The sequence below is a fragment of the Neopsephotus bourkii genome, unplaced genomic scaffold (genome assembly GCF_033783945.1).
Source record: "Neopsephotus bourkii isolate Nb327-2 ecotype Australia unplaced genomic scaffold, CSIRO-AGI_Nbou_v1 NB_989, whole genome shotgun sequence".
Taxonomy (NCBI): Eukaryota; Metazoa; Chordata; class Aves; order Psittaciformes; family Psittacidae; genus Neopsephotus; species Neopsephotus bourkii.
The window spans coordinates 958,086-970,649 of NW_026901481.1; the positions used below are offsets into that span (position 1 = coordinate 958,086).

Sequence of the window (12,564 nt, forward strand, 5' to 3'; positions counted from 1 at the left end):
ATGGGAGTGGCTTCCGGGGGCGTGTCGCGGTGGGCGTGTCCCCGGGAGGGGCGGGGCCATCCATAAGGCGCGGCGGCGGCGGGTGCGGGCAGTCGCGGCGGGGCCATGAACGGGGTGCGGGGCTGGTGCGCGGTGCTGGACGTGCGGCCCCACGGCGAGAGCCCGGTGAGACGAGACCCGAACCCCCCCCCTCGGCACCCACTGCTCCTCCCTTTACCTCCCTCCCGGTCCGCGGGGCCGCCCCTCTCCGAGGGGTCCCCCGGGGGTCCCGGTGCGGTGCAGCGCGGCCGTGCTCTGTGGGGCTCTGCTTCCTGCCCCTTCCCTGGGGGCTCGGGTGGACGCAACTGGGGCGGGCGGCGGAGCACATTGGGGATACCACAGCATCGCTATTGGGCTCCCACTGTCCCCTAATGTGCTTATGGGGGGCTCCTGGCCAGTGGCTGGCCCTGGGCAATGTGGGGTTTGAGGTCTCGCACCCTTCGAGCACCTCCCGGGGCCACAGTGCTGGGAGCTGCTGGCTCCAGGTCTGTCCTGGTGCTCCCATGCTCGGTTACAGCCGGGCCCCGCGTTCTTCCCTCCGTGATCGTTGGTTCCCCCATCGCTGCGAGGACGGGCCCTGGGTGGGGCTGGCAGCGCCCCAACGCCGATGCCGCCGCCATGGCCCCATCAAGGGGCCGAAGCCACCTGCGGCCCGCGGGCGGTTCAGGCTTTTGCTCCTGTTTCGGCAACTGGAGGGATCCCCGAAGGCGGCGGCGGCGGCAGAACCGCGCCGGTGCTCGGCTCCTGCCCCGGTGCGGCTCCCGGCTGAGCCCCGCCGGGTGACTCAGCTCTGAGTCTCCTCTGGAGAGCCCTAATTCCCCACAGCTCTCCCGGCCTTATAAGGAGCGATTGCAGAGTTGGGCTCGTTTGGCTAATGGGTTATTACGGTGATAAGCGCCTCCGTAACGCCGGCGAGCTCCAAGCGCCGGAGCTGTTGGCTGCTGATCCTTGGCGATACCCTCTGGGTCAGGTCAGGCCTGTTCCCATTGAGCAGTCGGGATTGATGGATGGATGGGGCACCCGTGGTTGCAAAACGCTGGCGTCGGGGTTGTCGTTTGTGGGTCCTCGGATGGCGCTGCTGGGGTAGGGTTGGGATTTGAGTGGCTCCCCCTTCCCCAGGAGCAGGGTTGGTGCCTTTCCCGCCAGCTTTTCCCAAGTGGGTTTGTCTTGGCCTGGAGGGTGTAAAGTAGACCCAAAAGATCTAAAATCAGCTTTGGTGTCGCTGAAAACCCGCCTGTCCTCAGCCGTGCCAATCCCGCTTGCTCTCATTGCCAGGGGACCCGGCTCTCGCTGGGCAGTTGGACCCAAAGGGCAGCCGGGATGTTGGGAACGCCTCCCGAAGGGCACTGGGTGGGAGCGCAGCCATCGCCCAGACCTTACCCACCGCAGGGAATTCCCGAGGCTGGTAGTAAAAGCCACAACCACGCGCTGCCAGGCGGGAGCAGCTCTCAGGGTGCCAGGCTGGGTGTGAGGCACCGTTTTCCATCTGAGGTGGGGTTTTTCCAAGCAGGAGATGAGTGTGAGGCACATCCCAGCACTGGGCACGGTGCAAAACCCTCCTGCCTTCCCTTGAGCATAAAGGAGAGGGCCTGCCACCCGCTGCCGTCTCTGCTCTGGGGCTGTGAGCTGGAGGTGAGTGTTGGCAGAGCAGCTTTAACACCAGCCAGGAGGGGAAGGAGAGGGATAGGGCCAAATTCAGCCCCTTAGAGCAGGAGGGCTGCTTGTGCTATCCACAGCATCCTTCTGGGCTGCTCTGGCTTTATGGTGGAGGAGCTCCTTGTTGTGGACTGCAGCGAGGAGCTGGTAAGACTTTGTATGTGGGATGGTAAGAACAAAGCCCCAGAACAACTGTGCTGGCGCTGGCGAGCTCAGGGACGTTTCTCTGCCCGGTCCCCACAACCAGGGCTGCTGTAGACAAACAAGCTGGGCCGGGATGGGTTGGCTCAAGCCGGCTGCGGCTTCTGCCTCCTGCACCGGCCTCCTCCGCGGCATTCCCCACACCGAGGGGCTGGTTTCCTCCATGGAGAACCAGGAGCATCCAGCTCCAGCCTTGCCACCCTCCGCCTCCCCAGGCACGGGAGGTTGGAGGCGCCGGAGCCTTTGCATTTGCATGGGAGGTTTCCTGGTTGTGTGACCCGAGGTTTGGTGGTGCCGGTGCCGGTGCCGGTGCCGGTGCCGGTGCCGGCTGGGAAGGCACCAGGTGCTCTTTGCTTCCTCTCCACGGCGGGGTTGATGCAGGGGTTTCCCTGGGGTCTGCTGGGGCGGTAAAGCACCCGCGCGCCGGCTCCAGGCGGTTCTGGCTGCGGGGATGGCGATGGGCTGGTGCTTGTTCCTTATCGCAGCGGATCTTCCCCGGGCGAGCGATTCCCTGGCAGCCTCCCGCCCTTGCCTGGGCTTGACGGGACGGGGAACATCAGATCCTGACGCTTGTAAACAAAGCTGCGAGTAAGGGCGCGTGAAAGGGCCCGGGAGCTGCCGGCGTCTCCGCCGTGCCAAGGCTCCCGCCCTGCTGCGGCACCCCGTGGGCATGGGGCTGCTCCATGCCCCCACCCCTGGCCTTGTCCTGGGTCCCCTTGGCTTTGGGCACATAGAGGTGCTGAGCGATGCTGCGTGTGCAGCCGCTTTCCCTGCCGTGGAGCCCCGAGTGCGTCTTGCACCTTCCCAAAACCATGGGTTGGGTTTTCCTGACCAAAGTTTTTCCAACTTCATGGGTCTCGCCAAGGAAAACATTCCCTGCAGTAAAGCTTGCAGAGAAGTATCTGGTTAAATGGTGCTGCTGCTGAGTGCAAGCAGGGTGCAAGCGAGGTTTCTCTTCACAAGGGGGGAAAAAAGGGGTCTGGTGACGCCGTTGGGATCTGTAGGAGGGCTCCTCAGTTCCCAGGAGCCGGCGTTTGCGTGAGCAACGTACACAAAATAGTTTGGAAACAAACAGATGGCTTGTTGAGACTTGGATGGCGCGGGGAGCGCTTGGAAGCAGGAGGCACAAATACCTTGATGTTGCTTTTGGAGAGCAGGAGGCTGACGTGGCCGAGGTGTGGCGAGGGGCGGGCGCCCGGCACCTACCCCGGCTCCGCGGTGCTGCTGCCTGAGAGCCCGCTGCGGCACCAAACAGTTCCTGCTTCCCGGACCTGTTTAATAGGGACCATGAGTGACAGCAGTGAGGTCTGTATGGGAAGGGGAGTGCGTGGTGCTGTGGGTGCACGGTCCCGGTGTTAAGCTGTGGATGGAGAATGGGCAACACCATGGAGTGTTCTGGGTGTCTGCGCACTGCTGTAGGGCTCTTTGCATGCTCCATGGGAGCTCGCTGGGCTGTGCATGGGGCTGGACGTGGCTGAAGTGGGAGGAACGGGAAGGCTTTGGGGGAGCAGTTAAGTGCTGAAGGCAAACCGGGTCCTAGCTGGAGCCTCCATGGATGCCCTGTGGTGTCTTGCTGGGCTACGCTGTGGCAGGGCTATGCCAGCAGGGCACAGGCAGAGCCATAGGGCCCATGGCTGTCGTGGTAGGGCAGCGAGAAGGATGAATCTGGCACGGTCCCGGTGCACAGGCTGGGAATGGCTGCTTCCACCCTTTGCCATGGCTGGTACCGAGCGCCGCGCGTCGGCCCTGCCGCAGGGGCTGCAGTGACGGGTGAGGGCTGTATCTCCTGGCAGAGGAGGGCATGCACAAAACGGAGCCTGGCAATCGCTTCTCCAGCCCGTCGGCATTACCTCAGCCTTGGCTGGGCCACAGCTCCTCCGGGCTCTGATGGGTTTGACGAATGCAGTCGTGTGCTTGCTGTTACTCATTCCAATCCCAGTGTCTGCCCAGCTCAAAGCAGGGGGGAAGGCAATCGTCCTGCATCCGTAGCGATGCCGACCTGGCTCTTGGCTCGTGCTGGCCACAAGCAGACTTTCAAGGGATCCACGTTTAAAGCTAAATAAAACATAAAACCTGCTTCTTGTTTTAGGAGAACGTGAAGGTGCTGAGGCTGACTCTGCCCAATGACCTCCCGGGTGATAGGCGCGAGCAGGTCACCAAGCAGAAGGTGGGGCTCACACCGGTTTGAGTTAACGTGGGGAGGGGGGGCTTGGTCACTTTATGCTTTGTGAAGTGGGAAACTCACCTCCTGGTCTGTTCCATGCTTGGTGCTGGCTCCCGAGGCCGTGCTCGGCGCCGCGTTCCCCTGTGACAGTGCCCGGTGCTCATTTGCCTGGAGCCGGGCGAACCGTTCCAGCCAGTCTCACCTCTCTGTGCTTCTGTCTGCAGCCGGTGGGAAAAGCCTTCGCCATGGTGGCCAACAGATCCAGCAACGGTCACTCCCTGGCCTCTGAGTGCATCAAATCCAACGACGGTGATGAGGAGATCATCAAGGTAAGGTCCTAAGCAGCCCGACTGCTTGTTTCATAAGTGGAGCTCGAATATAGGCTTTGTCTGAAGTTATGTGGGTAAAAGCTCCCTGATGTGCCCGGGTGGCTTGGGGGAATGCAGGAGAGCCTGGATCTGGGCTTGCTGCTGGTATTCCTGGGCTGGCAGCACCAGGACGGTCTAACCCGCTGCCACCGTCTCTCCTGGCCAGGTTTATCTCAAGGCACGGGCTGAGGGCAGCATGAACCACGAGGAGCACGTCAACCAGCTCAAGAGTGAAGTTCGTTACATCCAAGAGGTAGCTCCCACGCGAGGGGCTCTGGTTTGTGCCGCTGATGCAGCCATGGGGGTGCTTGCAGTGGGGTCGGGGTTGCTTTGCTTCCCCCCAGGGTGTTCCATAGGGTTCCCCATCGCCGGCTGTGGCACCTGAACCCCGGCTGAGCCCCAACCGTGCTGGCAAACTGGCAGCGGAGCTGAACCCTCCTGTTTGTTGACTTGCCTGCACAGGGCAGTAGTCTAATCAAGCGCCATAAATTAATTCAGCCTGACTAATTGCTCTGCTATATGGACTGAATTTGAAGAGAATTGCGCGATGACTTTCCCCCAAGGCTGTCCCCTGCGTGCCTGGGTGCGGCACAACCGGAGCCTCTTGTTAAAAGGCAGTTTCTTTGGAATGTCTCATCTCCCAAAGTAAACTGGATGATGAGGCTCTGGGGAGATTAACCCTTTCCTCTGCTCCTGGTGGGGATGTTATTTCTGCAGAGCTGGTTGCGAGGCACGGCAGCGGTTGGGGCATGTTCTGGTCTGGGCAGCTTGGCCTGAAAAACAACCAAAAAAGAGAAAAAGGGGGCAAAAACTATGAGATTTGAGTTTGCTGTTCCGGGGTGGGGGAATCTGTGCTGTGCTGAGCTCCCCTTGGGAGCAGAGAGGGGCAGATCTGGCAGAGCAGCCTCCACGTCTTCCATGTCATCCTTCCAACTCCTCTGCCAAAACACAGGATTTCCCCCCCTCCCCGGAAGAAAACAGCCTGTTCCCGTTGCCTCCTGCCTGCAACCTGCCTGGTGCAGCCTCCAGGGTGTTGCTCACCTTATCAGACCTGATCTCGAAGCCACCTGGATGCTGCACTGTTTCTGCGTGATCCTTCCCACTCCTGGGGCTTCGGCTTCAGCTCTTCTGATCTGAGCCTTCCCATAGCTCCCCACAGCTCAGATGGAAACAGGCTGGGTGTTAAAAGGGCCTCTTAGCAGTAGTTGAGTGGGACTTAGACCTTGCCTGGCCGCAGAGGCTGTATATGGCCCTATCAGAATAGCTGAAGCAGCGTAACCGTGCAGCACAACTTAATCCTGCATGTGAAACCCAGAGAATAAGCTAAAACCAGCAAGTCGTGGTACCAGTCTGTCTGCATCCTAGAGAAGTGCCCTGTGCTGGGATGTGGTGTAAAAACCCTGGGGATGTCTTGATCCAGCTGGATTCAAGTCATGGATTGCCGACCCGAGAGTGCACGTCGTGCTCTCCCCTTGTCCTGCTGCTGGTCCCAGGCAAACTGCTTTGCCCCAGCACCTTGGGCACTTGAACCCAAGGGGTAGGGATGAAGCCACGCTGCTAAAGCTTTGAGAAAGTGGTTCTTTGAACAGTGCTGGGGCAGCGTTTGCTGTAAATCCTGTAAATCATTCCTCTGGCTCGCTTGCTCTGACTAATTCGAGTAGCTGCGAGTCAAGACTGTACTTGTCAGCGTCCTGCAGCGCAGCACAGAGGGAGCTGGGGTGCAGCGAGGGGCTTCGTACAGCTCAAGAGGTGGAATCGATGAGTAAAGCATGAAGAATCAGTGGCATTTCCAGGCTGCTGGTTTTGCTTTCCTCTCTTTCATTCTTCTGCCCATGATGGGCACAAACGGGGCAGCCCCTCGTGAGGATTGTACCTGCCAGGGACACGCTGCTCGCAGGCAGGGCCCTAGTGAGACTGGAGGATGCAGACTGGCACCGGGCACCCTCGCGGCCGTGGTGCCTGCGTTTGGTCTCCGGTAGACTGGGTGACACTGTCCATGTAGATCAAGCTAAATTGACTTGCCTTTGCCAGGCTAGAAGTTCTTTGAAGAAGCTGCGGGAAGACTTAAGTAGTAAACTTGAGAACAGACAAGGAGATAAACAGCACACACAGGTAACGGGAGCATTTCTCGGGCATTAAATGACTTTGACCTATTAAAGAGATGTCATCTTTGGGTCCGGACCGTGATAGAAGGGGCCTTAAAGATCACGGTGAACGGGAGCCGCGTTGGCAGCGTTCACAGGCAAAACTCAAGCCCTTGCACTAGCACCAGTGAGGAGTCAGTGAGCAGAACGCGTTGGCTGGCACAAGCTCTGCTGCATGCTCCTTCGCAGGACCCCCCTTGGTGCCCAGAGCCAGCTCTCTGCATGCGGCTGCGCGCGGCGGGCCCAGCCGGCCGTGCATCCCTCTCCATCTGTCCTCTGCTCGTGCAGGTGGTGCTGGAAGAGCAGAACGGGAGCTGGCTGTACCCCGAGAGGCTGCAGGCTGACTCCTGGGAGCAGGTATGGAGCTGCAGGGGTGGATCTCAGGGCTATGGGAAGAAACGTCGCTTTAGTTTGATGTTTGCGGGTAACTTTGGGGCTGCGCAGCACAGGATCAGCTGCTTGGGGTCAGATCAGCAACGGAGAGCAGCTCTAGCAGGGCAATGATGTGCATAATGGGGTTTGAAACCTCTGTACCCGAGAGCTTTTTAGCAGGAGGGTGATGGGAATCTTGGTAAATGTCCCTCCAGCTCTTTGTCTTTCCCCGCTGTGCCAGGTTCTCTGGGCTGGGCTTTTGGGCTGGGTTGCCGTGGACCTGGTTCACGTTGCGGGGTTTCAGGTTGCCCAAGCATGGATCAGGGTGGCATCCTGCAAACAGGGCTTGGAAGGCAACCAAAGGATACTGTGCGCATTATCTTGAGGGCTGGAAGCTGCCTCATGTGTGGGAGGTGAGGACAGCGGCGCCTTTTGGCTTTCTTCAAGCTGAGAAGGGATGTTCCAAGCTTTGTCACCACCAGCGCTGCCCACAGCAGGGTGGAGGGAGGGCTCCCCGGTACCTCCCAACCTCTCATCCCATCCTGTTGTTGTCTCTGCAGGAGGAGGGCGACTGCTCAGGTGAGGACGTGGAGAAGATGCGGCAGACGGCAAAGAGGCTCTTCACCAAGCTGCAGGAGGCCGAGAAGCGCCACCAGTTGGAAAGGAAAGCCTTCGAGGTGCCCGCACACTGCTCTGCTGTGCTTTACTTGGGTTTGGTGGTTTCCCCCTTTCTGGAAGCATGAAGAGCTGCATGGACACACGAGTTCCTTGGTTCAAACCCGCCCTGGCCAGACCCCAGCAAACGGCCTCCCCTGGGGGGGCTGAACACGCAAACACTGCTTTCCCAGTTAAAAAGCAGAGCCTTTCCCACCATAGCCATTGGTCCAGGAGGGGGGCAGTTTGTGGGGAGTGGGCACCAGTGGGGGCCAAGCCTGTGGTTCCAGCCATTGTGGTCTCTCCTGGGGCTCAACCTCTTCCCTTATGGGGCTGTTTGCTGTGGAGGAGGCACCAGATCCATCACGTGGGTCACCTCAGCCCCTGCCTGGTGCTGATGAAGCTGCTGCATTCGCTTCCCTCCCTCAGCCCTGGTGATTAATGGTCCCCAGCAGTGTGTTTTCCAGTGCCTGCTCATGTCCCGGATGGGCTGGGCCTGGCGTGTCACACCAGGGCTCTGAGCGCTGGTGGCAGCGGTGACATCCCAGCTCACATCCTGTCCCACAGACCAAACTGGTCCTGGCCAGCCTGGGGGGATTCTTGCAGCGGGAGGGGGGACAGCATCCGCTGGGAAGTGGGTTTGAGCAGGGACCGCTTCCTTTGCTGCAGGCATGGCTGCCCATGCCCTGAGGATGCCTGTCCCAGTGGGCAGGAAGTTGTGTGATTCGGTGGCATTTTTGGGACCTTTGGTCAGCTGTGGTGCTGGCTGCGGGCTCTGAGCCTGGATGGAGATCCTGGCATGGGGTTTGGCAGTTGTTGATTGTGCCACCACTGCCCAGATGCTCTCTTGTGGGCTGAGCCTGCTCTTCGGCTGTGGTGGGACCCATGGGGACACCCTCGTCCCCTCTCATGGAGATGCCAAGGCTGGTTCCTTGAGCCTGCAGCCGGCCCCAGCGTGCATGTGGCTGAGGGTGAACCTCCTGTGTCTGAGGAGCCTTTATTGCGGCGCTCACTCCTTTGAAGTGCTTTGAAGCTGGGGAGCTTTCTGAAGCTCTCCTCTCTGGGCCGTGTGGGGCTCTTTGCTAAGGACACCAGGCTGCCCTCAGCCTAACCTGCGTGCCAGGGCTCCGCGGCTCAGGACAGGGCTCTGGTGCCCAGGCTAAAGGTGTCTCCGTGCTGCTTGCAGAGGACGGTCTCGCAGTACCAGGAGGAAGCGGAGCAGACGAGCTCTGCCCTGCGGAGAGCGGAGAGGAGCGTGGTGGAGAAGGAGGTGCAGGTGGATGAGCTGCAGAGACTGCTGGCAGGGATGGAGAAGGTACCGACCCTGGAGCCATGGTGGGGCTGGTGGGATTAGCGCATGGCCCTGCTCTGCTGGGGGGAGGAATGGGAAGGGCTGCTGGTGGTGATGAGTTTGGCAGTGCTCAGCCAGAGCACCCCCCTGCAGGGTACCCACCATGCAGAGGCTTTGACTTCACAGGTTTAACCTGGCAGCGTTGGGCAAAGCCAGCGGCTGGGAATGGCTGGGAACGGGCTCTTGCTGATTTACACTTGCATTTCTTGGGTCTAGAAGATCTGGTTGGTCTGTGCAAACTCTTCCAGGTATCCTGGAGACAAGCGCAGTCTAGACAGCCGCCGGTTCTTCTCATGGGGGCATTAGCACAACCTCCAGCCTTGATTATATTATTGTTTTATTTGAGCTGTGGTCTGCTCATAATCCTATTCAAGTCGTAAATCTAACAGCGCAGTTTGAGCACAGAGCCATCTGGGGCTGCATTCCCTGGCCTGACAGCAGGGTGCACGGTGCCTTGCCTGTACCCTGGGGGAGGAAGGAGTGGGACAGCCGCTGCTGGTCACTCTGTGGCTGCACTTGTCTGTCTCATGTCAATGTAACGTGGAACGAGCGGCAGCCGAGGGGCTCGTGCTGCCTCGTCCCCTGCGTGTGTCTCAGCCTCTCGCTCCGCCGCAGGAGCACAGGACCTTGCTGCTGAAGATGAAAGAAGGCGAAGCAGAGCTGGCGCGGCTGCGGAGCGTGGAGGGGGACAAGCTCGCCCAACAAGACCGGTGAGGCCTGGCCTGGGGCTCGGCTGCCAAGTGCAGCGCCGGCCCACGCCGCCGGGTCGGGGTGTCAGCTCGCTGGGGCATGACTGCACATTCCTGCGCAGGGCGTGCTTGCTCTCTGCCTTGCAAAACAGCGCCCTGCTCCCAGCGCTGACTAATCCCCAATGCCTCCTGCAGGGCTGCTTTGCTCCCAGCGAGCTGCAGCTCAGCTCCGGCCGCGGCCCAGGGGCCTCTTGCAGCCCCGCTGCGGGTTGGGTGCTTGGGGCGATGCTGGGGGAGCCTCCGGAGCAGCCGATCGTCCCTGCGCTGTCGGATGCGTTCCGCTCAGCCGGTATCCCGGTGCTCCAGGGGCTAATTGGCAGTGGCTTATTTCTGGAAGGCCTTGTTTGTGGCCTGACTCTTCCTGATGTTCCTGTGTCCCTGCAGTCTGTGGCTCCTGCTTGAATAGGTTTTGTCTCTGCCTCTCCTTACCTTGTCTAGTCAAAACGCTTCCAGCCCGTAGAGGAGAGCTGGGTGGTGAAGAGCTGCTCTGGGCATAGCTGGGTGGGTGCTGCTCCTGTTCTGGGAGTCACCTGACAGCTCCTGGACCCTTGTCCTGTCCCCCATGCAGGTCAGTGCAGCTGGAGAAGGAGGTGGCCATGCTGCGGGAGAAGATCCACCACCTGGATGACATGCTGAAGAGCCAGCAGCGCAAAGTGCGGCAGATGATCGAGCAGGTCCGAGGGGCCGAGCTGCAGGAGGATGGGGAGAGCCTGGGGGGGCTTGGGAGGGAGAAAAAGTCATCATCTCTTAAGGCACTTGAAAGTGAAGGGTGCTGCTTTGCGGGGCCCTTGTGCAAACCAAAGGGACTGGCACTGGGCTGGGGATGGGGTAGGAGGAGTGGAACAGGAGCACCATGCACCCTGCTGCAAGAGTTAAACCAGACTCCGTGAGCGGAGGCTCCCTCACCTGGGGCTTAATCCTCAGGCTTCATTGGAGGCTTTTTTGGACTGGTTTTTATGCAGACCTTGGAGCAAACGTTGTGGGTGTTAAGAGGAAGGAGGGTGCCCTCCAAGCTGCCCTCCCTCGCAGACGGTTCTCTGGGTTTTCAGCCACTGTGACCTTGTCTGTTACAGCTCCAGAACTCCAAAACGGTGATTCAGGCCAAAGACGCCGTCATCCAGGAGCTCAAGGAGCGAGTTGCTTACTTGGAGGCTGAGGTGCGTCTGAGAAGGGCTCGGAGGGGTTGGTGCCCAGGGGCTGCTCCAAGCTCACATCCTCTCATGGACCAGCATTGCTCTGGCAAGCAGAACCCATTGCTGGCTCCACAGAGGGGAACGTGCCCTGTGCTGCTTCCCAGGCTGCTGTGATGGTTCCCGGTGCAGCCAGGGCTGCTGGAGCAGCTCTGAGCTCCAACAGAGGCCAGAGTAATCTCATCAAGTATCATCTGGAGGCAAAACCCCTCCTGTTTCCAAAGCTGCAGCTGAGCGGGCACATGTCAGGCGTTAGGGTTGCGTTGCAGCCTCTAGGATCATAACCAGTGTCAAACCTCTCCTTTTCTGGAGGAAAGTGGCTCCTGCATCAGCACGTATGGCATGTTCTTCCCTCCTCAGTGACTTGGCTGATTCCTGCATGGGAACGGGGGGGTGAGCCCAGATCCAGTGCGAGAGCTTGCGTGCTGCTGGGTTTCATCCCATGCTCTCCAGGGAGCTGCCCTTATGCAGGGCTGCATTTCACTGCCCTCAAGAAAGAGCCGCCCCATTGCAAGAGCCCATCCTGGAGCAATCCCTGCCCTTTGTGAGTGCCCGCAGCACGCCCAGCTCCAGGTCCCTGTCACTGACAGCAGCTCCATCTCTTGCAGAACCTGGAGATGCACGACCGCATCGAGCACTTGATCGAGAAGCAGGTGAGCCGGGGCGGGCACAGCTCCCGGGCGCGCTCCAAGTCCGAGTACGTGAGCAGGTACGTGGGGAGCAGGTTCCCTCCAGCCCAGCTGCTCAGCAGCTTCCTCTGCAGGCCCGTGTCTCATGTGGGGCTTCGTGCTCTGCTGGAAGCCCAGTTTCCCCCCAGGTTCCCTTGGCTGAACAGCCCCTTTCTCTCTTGCAGCAAACGGCTGACGGGCCCCAAGCCGCTGCCTCTCATTCGAGTAGTGGAAACATGAGCGTCGAGAGCCGGTGCGAGCTGACGACTCTCCCCTTGTATCGTTGACTGGATTCCCTGCTTGTCTGCCGTCCTCTGTGCTCCCGGAGTGGCCCCGGGGAACTGTGGCAGCCGAGGACAGGCGCAGCCGGGGCGGCCCTGGCAGAGGAAGGAGGTTTGCGGAGCATCCACACTGCTGGCCCCAAGGGCACCCGGGTGCCAGTTTGGAGCTGGGACCAGCCGGCCCTGGCGTGGAGAAGGTGGCTCTCGGCTGGGGATCCAGGCTGCTTGCCCTGGGCAGCCCTGGGGGTGCCGGGGTTGCTCTGTGAGAGCAGCCTTTGCTTCTGAAGGGCTGTGCCAGAGCAGAGCCCTGCCTCCGCTTGGCCAGCGTGGACTCGGGGTTTAACCTGGTTTGGTTTAGAGCAAAACGAAATTCACTCTTGACGAAAGAAGAACAAAATCCTCCTGAAACCGGACTCCTTCCTACAGCAACGCCCAACGTGTGCCAAGCGGGGAGCCTCCACCTCCCATCCCGGGCTGCTCCGGACTTGGCAAAGGCTCACGTGCCAAAACCTCAGTGTATCGCCATGCTTCTGCCACGAGCGTAGAGGAAATGTACCCGGCGTGCGGTAGTGTTTGAACCCCGAGGCTCTTGGGTTCTTACCTGTATTTATTTCAATAAATTATTGGTGTCTTCCAACGCGGTGGTGACAGCAGCCCGGGAGCGCGGGCCAGCACCGCCTGGGCCCTGTGTGAGCTGCAGCGCACCAACCGGCTCCACGGGGTTACA

At 60.2% G+C, this 12,564-nt stretch overlaps 1 protein-coding gene across 2 annotated transcripts; it reads left to right on the forward strand.

The window, feature by feature from the left end:
* The first annotated feature begins 33 nt into the window (after nucleotides 1–33).
* On the forward strand, nucleotides 34–12,474 carry TUFT1 (tuftelin 1). 2 transcript variants are annotated; one of them, XM_061359534.1, is made up of 13 exons: nucleotides 34–165; nucleotides 3,986–4,063; nucleotides 4,285–4,389; nucleotides 4,595–4,681; nucleotides 6,460–6,540; nucleotides 6,861–6,929; nucleotides 7,505–7,621; nucleotides 8,785–8,913; nucleotides 9,565–9,659; nucleotides 10,267–10,372; nucleotides 10,772–10,855; nucleotides 11,497–11,597; nucleotides 11,742–12,474. In XM_061359534.1, the coding sequence occupies exons 1-13, from the start codon at nucleotides 106–108 to the stop codon at nucleotides 11,794–11,796; spliced, it is 1,167 nt and encodes a 388-aa protein (XP_061215518.1). In that variant the 5' UTR covers nucleotides 34–105; the 3' UTR covers nucleotides 11,797–12,474. The 2 variants fall into 2 exon arrangements, with proteins under 2 accessions (XP_061215518.1, XP_061215519.1); XM_061359535.1 differs by lacking the exon at nucleotides 6,460–6,540.
* Nucleotides 12,475–12,564: the final 90 nt, after the last annotated feature.

Coding starts and splice junctions, on each gene's coding strand:
- TUFT1 (XM_061359534.1), top strand. CDS start 106: ATGAACGGGGTGCGGGGCTGGTGCGCGGTGCTGGACGTGCGGCCCCAC. Junction 10,856..11,496: donor TTGCTTACTTGGAGGCTGAG/GTGCGTCTGAGA, acceptor CATCTCTTGCAG/AACCTGGAGATGCACGACCG. Junction 11,598..11,741: donor AAGTCCGAGTACGTGAGCAG/GTACGTGGGGAG, acceptor TCTCTCTTGCAG/CAAACGGCTGACGGGCCCCA.